Source organism: Quercus lobata, chromosome 11 (assembly GCF_001633185.2).
Source record: "Quercus lobata isolate SW786 chromosome 11, ValleyOak3.0 Primary Assembly, whole genome shotgun sequence".
Taxonomy (NCBI): domain Eukaryota; kingdom Viridiplantae; phylum Streptophyta; class Magnoliopsida; order Fagales; family Fagaceae; genus Quercus; species Quercus lobata.
The window spans coordinates 45,819,676-45,833,315 of record NC_044914.1 but is presented as its reverse complement, the minus strand read 5'-3'; the positions used below and the strand labels follow the sequence as shown (position 1 = coordinate 45,833,315).

The following is a 13,640-nucleotide window of genomic DNA, read 5'->3' as shown; positions in this document are numbered from 1 at the left end:
TTTCTTATCATAAAATTACACACCGCACCACACAGTACAGTGCAAAACGGTGCGATTCATTGCCACTTAAGGTGCAGTGCAGTTATTTCATTTTACGAGCGGTTTTGGTTGGTGTGGGTATTGTCTTACAGTATGAGCGGTTTGGTGAACACCCTTACTTATCATCATCTTCTTCTTCTTTTTACAATAGTATTCAAGCTATAACGTTTGTTCCATACTAATTGCTCTTTATCGTTAACTTAAAACAACAATTAATCTTTTTTTTTTTTTTCGTGTAGACATGATTTTAACCATAGATTTCTTTATTGGATGATTTGTGTGTGTGTGTGGATATAGGGAGATGGACTAGGGCTACTACTTCACGTGTAACTTAATCTACTGAACTTTTATTTTTGTTTTCTTTTGTCCTTCTACTTAATAACATATATAATAAATAACTCCCTTCGATGGAAAAAATAATAATAAATAAAGTTCACCACTTTAGGCCATGTGAATTGTATGTATGTACATATTGATTCCTCAAGATTTACAACTCTACAATAGCGACAACTCTTGTGACATACTAAACGCTTTAATTTTGTAGAATCTGTGCCCATCTCATTGGGACAGGTCCATTCAATAAGAAATTCCAAGATATCAATCACATGTGAAGAAACTTATTGTTGGCTAAAAAATTCCAAGATATATTCACATTGTCTCACATGCGAAGATTTATGCCAACTACCTTGCTAGGGTAGCCTGCTGAATCATGTGCCTGTGCGGCTGTGCCTAGTGCCTTTTGGGCTCCATGCATGAAAAAAAACATCAAGAAGTGATGGGCCTTAATCCAATGATCCCCTGCTATCGCTTTCAAACCATGCATATGGACTTACATGGAGTTATGGACTACCTAGGAGTCTAGGACTAGGAAGGTAGAAGCCCAAAAATCTTCTCCTTTCTTTTGGGTTATACCTGGAAGGAAGAGTTGAAGAGGCTGTTTGGATAGAACTTATTTTGTTGAAACTGAAAATTGAAAACTGAAAACATAACAAAATATTTTTTAAATGTGTGAATAGTGATGTGGGACCCATTTTTAATGAAAAAATTGTTGAAAAGTGTAATTTGTGGGGCCTGTGAACAGTGCACGGAGCACTGTTCACAGTTGAATTGTCAACAATTGTGGGCTGAACCAAAAAAAAAAAAGCAAAACGCGCTATAGTAAAATGTGGACTTGGATTAAACTGAATCCAAACTGCACCTAAGTGCCTGTTCCACGTTTTTGTGTTTCACATTTTTTTTTTTTTTGAGAAGAGCATTTATGCTTTTTTAGTGGGTCTTGTGCACGGTTCGCAGAACTTACAAACCTATTTTTTCAACAAAACTTTCATTAAAAATGGGTCTCATGGCACTATTCACATATTTAAAAATTATTTTGCTACAGTATTTTCAGTTTTTAACAATAAGCGATATCCAAACACACCCTAAATTTGCAAAAAGGAGCCCAAGAGTTCATAAAAATTAAATTGCTATTTTTTTTATGGTTATTTCCATGATTTGCACATAATAAAGATCCTTTATATAAAATTTTAGGGTAATTTCGACTTAAAGTAATTAAAATCTTATTTCAAAGTAAATGGATTGAATTATCATGTCATCATTAACAAAAATAAAATTTATCATAGACATTCAAATAAATGGAGGCATAAGAGCATTCACATTGGAGGTTGTATTATTACAAAAAAGTTATCTTCAGCTCTTTCATCAGGAGCAAGCTAATCTAAATAAGGCCTGTTTGAATGTGCAAGCAAGGTTTCAGGAACTTTACAAGGGTTATGCCTAGAAGGAAGAGTTTAAGAGTCTGTTTGGATAGAACTTATTTTGCTGAAACTGAAAACTGAAAACATTGTAGCAAAATATTTTTTAAATGTGTAAATAGTGATGTGGGACCCATTTTTAATGAAAAAAATTGTTGAAAAGTGTAATTTGTGGGGCCCGTGAACAGTGCACGAAGCACTGTTCACAGTTGAATTGTCAACAATTGTGGGCTGAACTAAAAAAAAAAAAAGCAAAACGCGCTACAGTAAAATGTGGACTCGAAATAAGCTGAATCCAAACTGCACCTAAGTGCCTGTTCCACGTTTTTGTGTTTCACATTTTTTTTTTTTTTTTGAGAAGAGCATTTATGCTTTTTCAGTGGGTCCTGTGCACGGTTCGCAGAACTTACAAACCTATTTTTTCAACAAAACTTTCATTAAAAATGGGTCTCATGGCACTATTCACATATTTAAAAATTATTTTGTTACAGTGTTTTCAGTTTTTAACAATAAGCGATATCCAAACACACCCTAAGTTTGCAAAAAGGAGCCTAAGAGTTCATAAAAATTAATTGCTATTTTTTTTTATGGTTATTTCCATGATTTGCACATAATAAAGATCCTTTATATAAATTTTTAGGGTAATTTCGACTTAAAGTAATTAAAATCTTATTTCAAAGTAAATGGATTGAATTATCATGTCATCATTAACAAAAATAAAATTTATCATAGACATTCAAATAAATGGAGGCATAAGAGCATTCACATTGGAGGTTGTATTATTACAAAAAAGTTATCTCCAGCTCTTTCATTAGGAGCAAGCTAATCTAAATAAGGCCTGTTTGAATGTGCAAGCAAGGTTTCAGGAACTTTACAAGGTGTTTTCCTTGACCTCCCTCCCCGCCTCGACTGTTGGCCCCTCTATCTGGTCTCCTCCCCCTTCAGACCACACTAAAATTAATGTGGATGCTGCCTTAGACTCCACTAAATCAGCCTTAGCTGTTGTTGCCCGAAACCACTTGGGAGAGGTGCTCTTCTTATGGGGAAAAGTCCATCATCTTTGTTCTCCCATGACAGCAAAAGCCTCAGCACTACTATGGGCAGTCTAGCTTGCCTCCCAACAGCGATGGAGATCAGTCATTTTCGAGGGAGATGCAAAAATCTGCTTTGACGCCTTGAATCATCCAGATCACACCCCAAATTGGTCTCTAAACACACTTATCTACAATATCCGTAGTTTATCTTCCTTTTTCTTGTCTTGTTCTTTTTGTTGGGTTCAGAGGGATAGCAATTATGCCGCCCATGTATCTGCAAAATTTGCTTTGAACTCTAGGGACCATTTTTGTTTTTCTAATGGCAATCTCCCTCCAAGCTTAGAGTCGGTTTGTAAGGGAGATGCGTTGTTCTTTTGTTTAGTTTGTTTGAATGAATATGCAGTTTATCAACACCAAAAAAAAAAAAAAAAGAAGTTATTTTAACTTTCCAAACCTCAAAAATCAAGTTATATCTTTTTTTTTTTTTTAAATGTTCTAAGTAAATTGTTATGAATAGCAACTACTGTAACTAATACTTAAAAATAAAACTCAATTCTCTATCACTCTCGCTCTTTCTCCTCTCTAATTCTCCTTTCTTGCTTGTCCCGCTCTCTCTCTCTAACTCTTTCACTCTCTCACCATGGTTCGTGGTCCAATATGATTTTCGGTGATGCTTTGTGGGTCCAATTAGCTTATCGATTCACAAGATTTTACGCAATTCTATCACATTAATCTCAATAATTCCTATTATTACCTTTTACTTTATGAACATCTTACAATTTCGAAGAAAGGTAGTTACTACGTAGATTGGGAACGATCCTAATTTTGTAAACAATTCAGAGTCAATCAATCATAGGTAGCTCAAAAGGGGTCAGCAACAAAGGCAACGAATGACTTGCAGACAATAAATTTGATACTATACTAGTGTTCTCGTTTTCTTTGGTGGCTTTCTTTATGTTTGGGGCGGTTAAAGAAGGGAAAAGTAGCTGAAAACAAAGGCAAAATTGAGAAGCATGTTTGAAAATTAGTTAAGGTTGCCGTTAGATTAAAGCAATGAACCAATGGAAAGTGACACCGTGGCTGTTTTTGCGTACGAATCTTTTGGTCGGTTTACCATGTCACTTGTCAGCATATCATATGTCGTATCACCTATGTTTGACTTGCTGTGGATCTTACTGTCCACGATTATACTACTTGGAATTACAGTTGGGCACGTGGATATTGGATCGGAGCCCCACTTCTGAGGCAGTTAGATGGCGCGAGAACAAGGTAGTTGGATTAAGTGTGCTACAAAGTACAAACGGCCAGTAAGCCAAGCCGCAAGCTGTGACTGTGAGCTTCGATCCGGTGAAGTCAAATTCGGTTCATTATTATTGGCTTATTTTTCATTTTATTTTGTTTGTTCATTAGCTTTTTCTCTCCGAAACTAAGTAATTTTCAAACGGGTTCTCCTCTTCTCTTCTTAAGATGAAATGTGAAATTATGATTTTAATACTTATAAAGTGTGTGTAACTTATCAATAAAATCATATATACAAAAAAAACTTATCAATGATAATAATTTTAAAAAAACCAAGAGATGTCATCTTTAGCTTATTTTTGTTAATTAATTTCATCTTATGAGTCAAATCATAAGGGTATGTTCGGTATGTAGTAATAGCTCTTATAATAGAATAATTATTTATGTGTAATAGAAATTTGTTTATTTTGTTGCATATTTATTACATGGATAATTTATTACATAGAAATAACTAATCTTTAAATTAAGGAATAACTATTCATTTTTTAAATGGTTGTAATAGTTATTTCTTAATGCATGTAGTAGATTTAAATTTAATTTAATTTTCAAAAGTATAAATTTTCTTTATACATCATTTCTTACAAACTTTTTATATGTAAAAACCAAATTTATGAATAATAGTAGATATTCTATTAAAATATCTCATATTCCCAATAATATAGATTCCCAATGTAAGCTCCATTCAAATTATGGTTTTATATTAGGAATCTCCAACGAAATATAAAACCATTTATCAAGTTTATGTGAACAAATTATGTAAATGAATGTTTTATCAAGTTTGAAAAAAATACCAATAATTCAAATCACCATCCTCTAATTACAAAATTATCAAAAAAATAAGGAAGAAAAATAAAACTCAAATTGATTAAATTTTTTTATACAATTACAAACTTATAAACTAATAAAGTTAACAAATATAAATGACTAAAGGCCTAAATAACATCAAAACAATATAAGCAAGGTTAAGGATACATAATTTTCAACAGCTTAGTTTAAAATTACTTTCACATAAACTCATTATAAATTAATTATAATATATATACTACCTCAATAATTATTATTAAAAAATCATAAATTATTAGACTCAAGCCTTGGTCAGAGCCAAACCCAAGCCGCGCGCCAAACTTTCACACCGCTTCATCTTTTTCAAATTTTTATTCTTGAACTATATAAACCGCTCTCGTACACAGTCTCTCTCTCTCTCTCTCTCTCTCTCTCTCTCTCCAGTCTCAACCTCAATTCTCAGCTTCAACGATGCAGCTCAAAACCCTAGCTCGTCCTTCCCACACTCCAATCGGAGCCCCAAATCTCCAACGACTCTCTCGCCCTTCAATCTTCCTCAGCAACCAATTCACCCCTCGCCTCCGCAACTCCACCACTCCGCCGCCGCAGAGTATTCGCATCTCTCATAAGAACAATCTTCGCAATCGGTTCCTAACAGCTTGCACTAGCGCTAGTCATGAACTCATCGAAGAAGATAAGCTCGAAAATGATAATAATGTCGCTTCAGTTTCACTCTCTTCCGAAGAAGAAGAAGAAGAAGAAGAAGTAGTGGTGGAAGTTGTAGAATCGAAGAGAGAGGATTTGGCGAACCAGAGCATATGGAAGCAAATGAAGGAGATCGTGATGTTTTCAGGTCCCGCCACGGGGCTATGGATCTGTGGACCGTTGATGAGTCTCATCTCAACGGCTGTGATCGGTCGGGGAAGCTCAACGGAGCTCGCTGCTTTAGGTACCTTAGCTAGTCTTTTTCTTCAATTCGAAGTTTCGAAAAATACAATACTCCATAATTGTGAATTTATTCTAGTCCTTTAACTTAGACAACACTATCAATTTAGTCCTTTTGTCTATTGCTATTTGAAAAATAACGTTTTCTTTTAAAACGACGTCATTTCATGTTTATAGCATTAAAATATGATTTAAAATGGCGCCGTTTTAAGAGAGTTAATGGCGCTTTTCAAATGGCAATGGACCAAAGGACTAAAACAACATGTTAGTTATCAAAGTTAACAAACTAAAATGATAAATTTTGAATTTAGTGGACTAAAACGATAATTCACCAAACTTATAGGGTATAAATTGTGACAAGTGGTAGTAATTTATCTTAGTATCAAAATACATAGTTTGAGTTCAAATTTATTCTTTTATTCTTAGAATGAATGGTTAAATAATTCAATTAATCTTTTTCTAAGTGGTAATGGTATCAAAGTAGCGTGAGGTCAAAACTCTCTCTCATTTTAAAAATTAAAAATCACATGTGTTAGACTCATCTTATTAAGAGGGAGTTTGTGTCCACAAGTGAGGGGAACGTTAGAATGAATGATTAAATGATTGAATTCACCATTTCTTAACTGTCGAAGCTTTTGTGACAATTGATAGTTTATGATTTCTCATTAGTTCAGTTGAGATTTATGTAGGATTATTTGTATTTTGATATTATGGAACCTAATTCAGCATATAACATGAGAATTGGTTTTCTTAATGGCCAAATGGGGGATGTTTATTTATTTGATTTTGAGTGGGGGAAGTAGATCAATTTTGATGGTGGTTTTGAATGTGCAGGCCCTGGAACGGTCTTTTGCGATAATATGAATCTTTTGTTCATGTTCCTTTCAATTGCTACTTCAAATATGGTTGCCACTTCGCTTGCCAAAAGGGTTAGTTCTCTGAGCTGTAAAAAGTATTACTGTTTTTGTTCATAATTGATCTAGACAATGTTTTTAACAAATTAATAGTACCTTTGTAAAAGAAATACATGGATTCTTAATTGCCCTTATCATGTCAGGAATTTTATAATATATATGTTCTGTGCTAATCTGATCCTTTATAGGCATTAGGCTATTAAGTCAAAATAGGTTGTCTATCGATGTTTTCTTTCTGGAATTTGAATAGCTCCACTATGTTTTTCAAAGCTTCAAAACTAGATATTCTAGGAAAAACAATAACACATGCCAAGTTAGAGAATAAGAGGTGCATTATATATCATGAATGCACAACATTCTTGACAAAATCATAATCAGTTTCCTGTTATAGCTTGAATAACAGGCAGCAGATGACTACCAAATAAGTATGGACATTGATTAATAATGCATTTTTTCCATATGTATAGTGAGAGATTTTACACCATAATATATATTGCATTGTTGTATTAGTACAATTTTGCGTTTAACTACTGTTGATTTTCTCTATTGGGGTGGGGGAGTTAAATGTATCTTTATTTTGTCAAATCGCTTAATCTTTGTTACCACTTACCACTCTCTTTTAGTTATTCTCTAGTCTCCAAATCAAGTAGGATACTGACAATGAAATCAATTCCTTTTTTGCCATTTTCAGTTCTGTGCTGCATATTTTGACTAGATGGTATTGATGCAGGATAAAAATGAAGTTCAGCATCAAATATCTATCTTGCTCTTTGTTGGGATAACTTGTGGGACTTTGATGCTTTTGTTTACCCAGTTCCTGGGTCCATGGGCACTGACTGGTAATAAAGCTTGCTCCAACTTTTAGTTACTTTTGGATAGATGTATATCGTTCATAATTTTTCGCCACCTTTTAGTCAGTAAGAACTGGCAATGAGCAATTATATAGTGGAGGCCCTCAAATGATTCATGAATTTGTAATTTTTTTTTCAGCTTTTGCTGGGCCAAAGAACGTGCATATTGTACCTGCAGCAAGCAAATATGTCCAGGTTCATTTCCTTTTCCATAATTTTTTTAAATATAAAATCTAGTAATTCCTTTACCTTGTAAGATTGATATCTTCCTTTCCACTGTCAATATTCATCATATGGAAGGCTGACATTTACATATTGGCTCTAAGTTGCTGCTTATATTTTTCCACAATCAATGGGTCTGTTTGGATAGAACTTATTTTGCTGAAACTTAAAACTTAAAACTGAAAACACTGTAATAAAATAATTTTTAAATGTGTAAATAGTACCGTGGGACCCATTTTTAATAAAAAAATTAATAAAAAATGGAGTTTATAGGGCCCATGAACAGTACATAAATCACTGTTCATAGCTGAAAAGTCAACAATATACGGCTGATGAAAAAAAAAAAAAAAAACGTGGACGCAACGTGAACGCACTATACAAACACACACTAAGTCAATCATTCAGGTATGCAAGCAGATGATCGACTTGCTCAGAACAATAAGACTTGCAAGGATAGAATTTTCTCCATTTGTGCTTATTTTTTTGTTTTAAAAAAAAGAAATGGAAATTAATTTTGGTTTCAAATTCTTTTAAACATTGTGTGTGTTTGTATAGTGCGTTCACGTTGCGTCCGCGTTTTTTTTTTTTTTTATCAGCCGTATATTGTTAACTTTTCAGCCATGAACAGTGACTTATGTACTGTTTATGGGCCCTACAAACTCCACTTTTTATCAATTTTTTCATTAAAAATGGGTCCCACGGTACTAGTTACACATTTAAAAATTATTTTACTACAGTGTTTTCAGTTTTAAATTTTAAGTTTCAGCAAAATAAGTTCTATCCAAACAGACCCTTATTCTTCTGCCTGACATTTTTCCATGACTACTACTATGGATTATTAAAACACTCCCTGCTTACTTCTTCTTAAGGACTTTTTTGACTGAATGTTATCTTTTTTGTTGGTAGATTCGAGGCTTGGCATGGCCTGCAATTCTTTTTGGGTTGGTTGCTCAAAGTGCAAGGTGCAAATATTATATTTTTCTCCCATGCATCATGTACTTATATGTTGGCAGTGTATTAGTGTGATTGTTTTGTAATAATTTCTGACTTATTATTGTACATACTTGTCAGCTTGTAAGCACTGCCATATTAATCTTGTTAAATATGAAATAGCTATGTGGTGCTGCATGTTTTTTTTACACAATTCTCCTGACAAGATCTCATCTATGGTTATATGTTGTTGAAGCTACTTAATTAAATACTCCTTTCCGTTAAGTTGTCATTGAATAATTTGAACAACCAAGTGAGTGATCATGGTTTGCAGGATTATGAAAATAGGGAAATAAGAGAGAGATATTGGAAAATAGTATGAAGAGTTGATATCTTCTCTCTAACTGTAAAATTAGTTGTTAAATTATAAATAATAATAAAAAACTGTAAAATTAGTTGTTAGTATCTTATTCTCACAACAACTAAGAAGCTCCTGTGGTCAAAAGAATTAACAAGAGTAATAAGAAGAAACATAGAAAGCCTAAAGGAAGAAACTGTTCCTCTCAAATCCCCCCTTCCCCCCAAGTTGGTGCCAAGATATACCCCACATTTAAGAGATCATGTAATCAACATCCAGTGCTTGCTTATATATAATGTATTCTGATGGTTTTTCTTCTGATTCCCAGTCTTGGCATGAAAGATTCATTGGGACCTCTGAAGGCTTTGGTGGTAGCTAGTTCTGTGAATGCCATTGGTCATGTAGTCCTGTGCAATATGTTACACTTTGGTATAACTGGTGCAGCATGGGCAACAATGACATCACAAGTATGTTCAATGAACACTAAACAATTAATATATATGGTTTCATGCATCAATCACTTTTTATTAGTTGCAAATTCCTAATTTACCCAATATACAGAATACAATTTACTGCTAGACTTGCCACTAATCAATATGATATATTCCAGCTTATTGCAGCTTATATGATGATTGACGCTCTTAAACAAAAAGGATATAGCGCTTTTTCCATCTCCATTCCATCGCCCAAAGAATTTTTGCAGATATTTGCAATTGCTGCTCCAGTCTTTGTAACAATGTTCTCAAAGGTTTGTTATATTTTACTCGGCTCAATTGCTTTATCTGCTCACATGGGAATATATTTATGCATCTGTGTGTTTCTGATGTTCAGGTGGCCTTCTATTCTCTCATAACATATTTTGCTACAGCTATGGGCACAAATACAGTTGCGGCTCATCAGGTTGGTTCTACTCAAACAGTTACTTTCATCCTTGTTGTGCTCCCTATCTGTAATGAACTGATGGTTTTTACAATGTGCAAATCACTCTAGGTCATGATCCAAATGTACGGCATGTGTGTGGTATGGGGTGAACCTCTCTCTCAAACTGCACAATCGTTCATGCCAGAGTTATTATATGGAGTCAACCAAAGTTTGGAGAAGGTTAGTGATATTCATCTTTTCTGATCATACCTTAAAACTTGGTTGTGTCACTTAAATGAAGATCGAAGAGTTTTGTCAGGATATCAGTTCTGAAGTGTTAACTTTTTTCTTTGGTCTAATGGATATTTTGAATATATTATTACTAGTGAATAAAAAGTTCTAGTTGCAATTCTGTATCTATATTGAATTCTGTTTGTTGCAAGTGTTCTTATGGGTTTATGATGTCATACAGGCTCGAATGCTGCTAAAGTCACTGATGGTTATTGGAGCTATACTTGGATTAGCAATAGCAACGATAGGAATGTCCGTTCCTTGGTTGCTTCCCAAACTTTTTACACCTGATCTTAATGTCATACAAGAGGTTAGTTCCCAAGTTTAGAACTTAATTATAAGTATATTTATTAAAATTTTCAACGGTTTGCTCTCATACTTAATGATCTTCTGAACTGTTCTACAATTGACAGAGGATTATATTGCTTGGTTCTGAGATTGTCATTTTAAGCTTTGCACCAAATTAGATACTGCAAAAGTGGGACATGATAACTGCTATATACACTAAATTGGCACTAAATAATTTCATCAGATAACCAAATTTGTGCTACTTATGTCTTAAGCCTGTGGTACTTGTGTTCCATTCAGTTAGATCTGAGGTCATTTTGAGTTTCCATGCATCAAAAGATATAATAACGGCAAGAAATGCAAATTAAATAACCTTTGTATGTCTTTGGCTCTGGATGGATGATTGTCTTTGTGCTTTTTACCCACTGGTAGATGGATCTATTTTATTTAATTATGACAAGTAACTTACATTAAGGATAGAATTAAATTTGGAGAAAACAACTCTAGTAAGTAAAATTATATTCTAATTTTTTACATAACTAACGAAACATGAATATTGTCTGATTCTTGTGTCTATGCAGATGCACAAGGTGTTGATTCTGTTCTTTCTTTCATTAGCTGTGACGCCCTGTACTCATAGCCTAGAGGGAACATTGCTGGTATGTTTGACAACTTAAATTCAGACATTTTCTTGAACTTTTTACCTTTTGATTTTTTTTTTCTACTTGCATGTCTGATGCTGTGGTTGGACCAAGAACTAGCAAAACTTTAACATTAGCAACCCTCACAGATAAAAAATAAATAAATAAAGAAAAAAGAAAGAAAGAAAGAAACACAACTCCATGAACTTATGCTGCTTGGTTCTAAACTTGCTTTGCCTGCTAATGGATTATAGCCAAAATGGAATTCCACCTTAGTGGTGGTGTGAGGCCACAGGTCCGGTGGAGCACTCAGTTGTATAAGATAATGTATATAGCATCAATTTATCTGTTTTATGGTGCAGGCTGGACGAGATCTAACATTTATTAGCTTATCAATGAGCGGATGCTTTTCTTTGGGTGCTCTTCTACTGCTGGTAGAGATCTATTTCTTGGTTTACTGAAGACCTTTTAGAAAAATAAAAATCTCTTTGGTTTTCTTTTTATGCATTAACAATTCTCTCCTATTTGTCTTGTTTTCAGCTTGTAAAAGGATACGGTTTGCCAGGTTGCTGGTTTGCACTTGTGGGATTTCAATGGGTAAGACTATCATCCCAAACACCTACATGCAAAAATCTTTGATTTGTACTTATCTGCATCATCAAATTTTCTTTCAGGGTCGATTTTTTCTTGCTCTCCAGCGCCTTCTTTCTCCTAGTGGTGTACTACAGTCCAAAAATATGATCAACTATAAACCGGAGAAGCTCAAAGCTGCTTAGATTCCAATCCATATTTTGGTATATGATACAGGGAAATTTATGAAGTTGCAAAGGAAGTGAATTCCAATATTCTTGCCTTCAAACGGCAGCCTATTATCGCATATTGGCATATCTTTTTGACCTAGCTGCTAAACATCACGTTGTATTCATTCTTTTTATGCCTCTATGAGGTTAAAAGCATAAGGGAAAGGATAATCTCCAAAGCAAAAGGTGCTAGATAATCTCTAGTACTTGTTATTCTTGTAATTGTTTGTTACTCTATTCATAAGAAACTTTCCCCAACCGTGAATATATATTTGATGATAAATAATTTCATTGCAATTTGTTAATTACGGGAAAAAAAAATTTTAATTGTTGCTTGAGAAAGTTATTTGGTAACACAAATAGTGCTTTATACAGAGCTCACTTACTAAAGTCCTAGATTTGTATCACTATGAAAACTGAATTTAGAAGATTTTCAAATATCTACCTTTTCCGCACTGAGAACATTATGGTGAAGTCTTCATTCTACGTGCACAATTTTTTAAAGAATGTACTAGTGGCTAAGAAAGTCGCAGAAATTCTATGGAAAGTAGGAGAATTTGAAGTGAGCCGTGACTTATAAATAAGAAGATGAGATAAAAAGTTGAAGGATATTCATGATATTAGGTTGGATTTACGTTCATACAAAATTACGTACATTTTTTGAAAATTATTCTTTGAAAATTTGTGCATGTTGAATGCATATTCTTTAAAAAAAAAAAAATTTGTGCCCATTGAATCTACATAATTGTTAACATTTTTTTTTTCGAAAAATAGTGTACCTTGAATGTACTAAATTGCGTACATTCATTGAAATTTTGAGTAATTTGAATATAAAGAATTGTGTACATATTTTGAAAATTTGTATACATTTTACAGAATTATGTATATTCTTTGAAAAATTGTGTATATTGAATATATAAAATTGAAAGTTTGTGTACGTTGAATGTACAAAATTGAAAAAAATTATACATTGAATATAGAGAATTGTGTACGTTATTTGAAAATTTGTATACAGTCTTTGACATAGTATACCTTGAATGTACCAAATTTGTGTACATTATTTGAAAAAATTAAAATTATGTACTCTAAATATACAAAAGTGTGTACATTCCTCGAAAATTTGTATATATTGAATGTACAAAATTGAAAATTTGAGTATATTGAATATACAAAATTGTGTAATTTAACTAAAAAATTGTGTACTTAAATATACAAAATTATGTGCATTCAAAGAATGTATAGAATTGTGTACATTATTTCAAGCAGCTTTCCCACAACATTTTCCCCCTTTTGGATCAATAATAGTAAATTGCACTACTACATTGCAATTCCTGCAGCCATTTTGTTCACTTTTCTAGCCTTCTTTGCAATTAAATCATACCTTTTCAAACATAAGCATTGCATAAATCCCAAAGCCTTTCCCTCACCATAACCATATGTTAGCCATGTTCACTAGTTCTTTATTTGATTGGTCTAGTGCATGGGGTTTCATTCTAGAGATCATAGAGCCGTTACTTTTCAATACATAATAACATTCTGAAATTCTTTATACTTATGTGTCTTGTGTGTACATAAAGTAGTCTTTTTGCAATATAATATTTCTTTACCGTTTCTCAAAAAAAAAAAAATT

The 13,640-nt window shown here is 33.3% G+C and overlaps 1 protein-coding gene across 1 annotated transcript; it reads left to right on the top strand.

Moving 5' to 3' along the window:
* Positions 1–5,319: 5,319 nt before the first annotated feature.
* On the top strand, positions 5,320–12,315 carry LOC115968756 (protein DETOXIFICATION 46, chloroplastic-like). The gene is made up of 14 exons (XM_031088251.1): positions 5,320–5,858; positions 6,689–6,783; positions 7,499–7,607; positions 7,759–7,814; positions 8,748–8,803; positions 9,458–9,596; positions 9,740–9,877; positions 9,961–10,029; positions 10,120–10,230; positions 10,463–10,591; positions 11,151–11,228; positions 11,573–11,644; positions 11,751–11,807; positions 11,885–12,315. The coding sequence occupies exons 1-14, from the start codon at positions 5,381–5,383 to the stop codon at positions 11,984–11,986; spliced, it is 1,689 nt and encodes a 562-aa protein (XP_030944111.1). The 5' UTR covers positions 5,320–5,380; the 3' UTR covers positions 11,987–12,315.
* Positions 12,316–13,640: the final 1,325 nt, after the last annotated feature.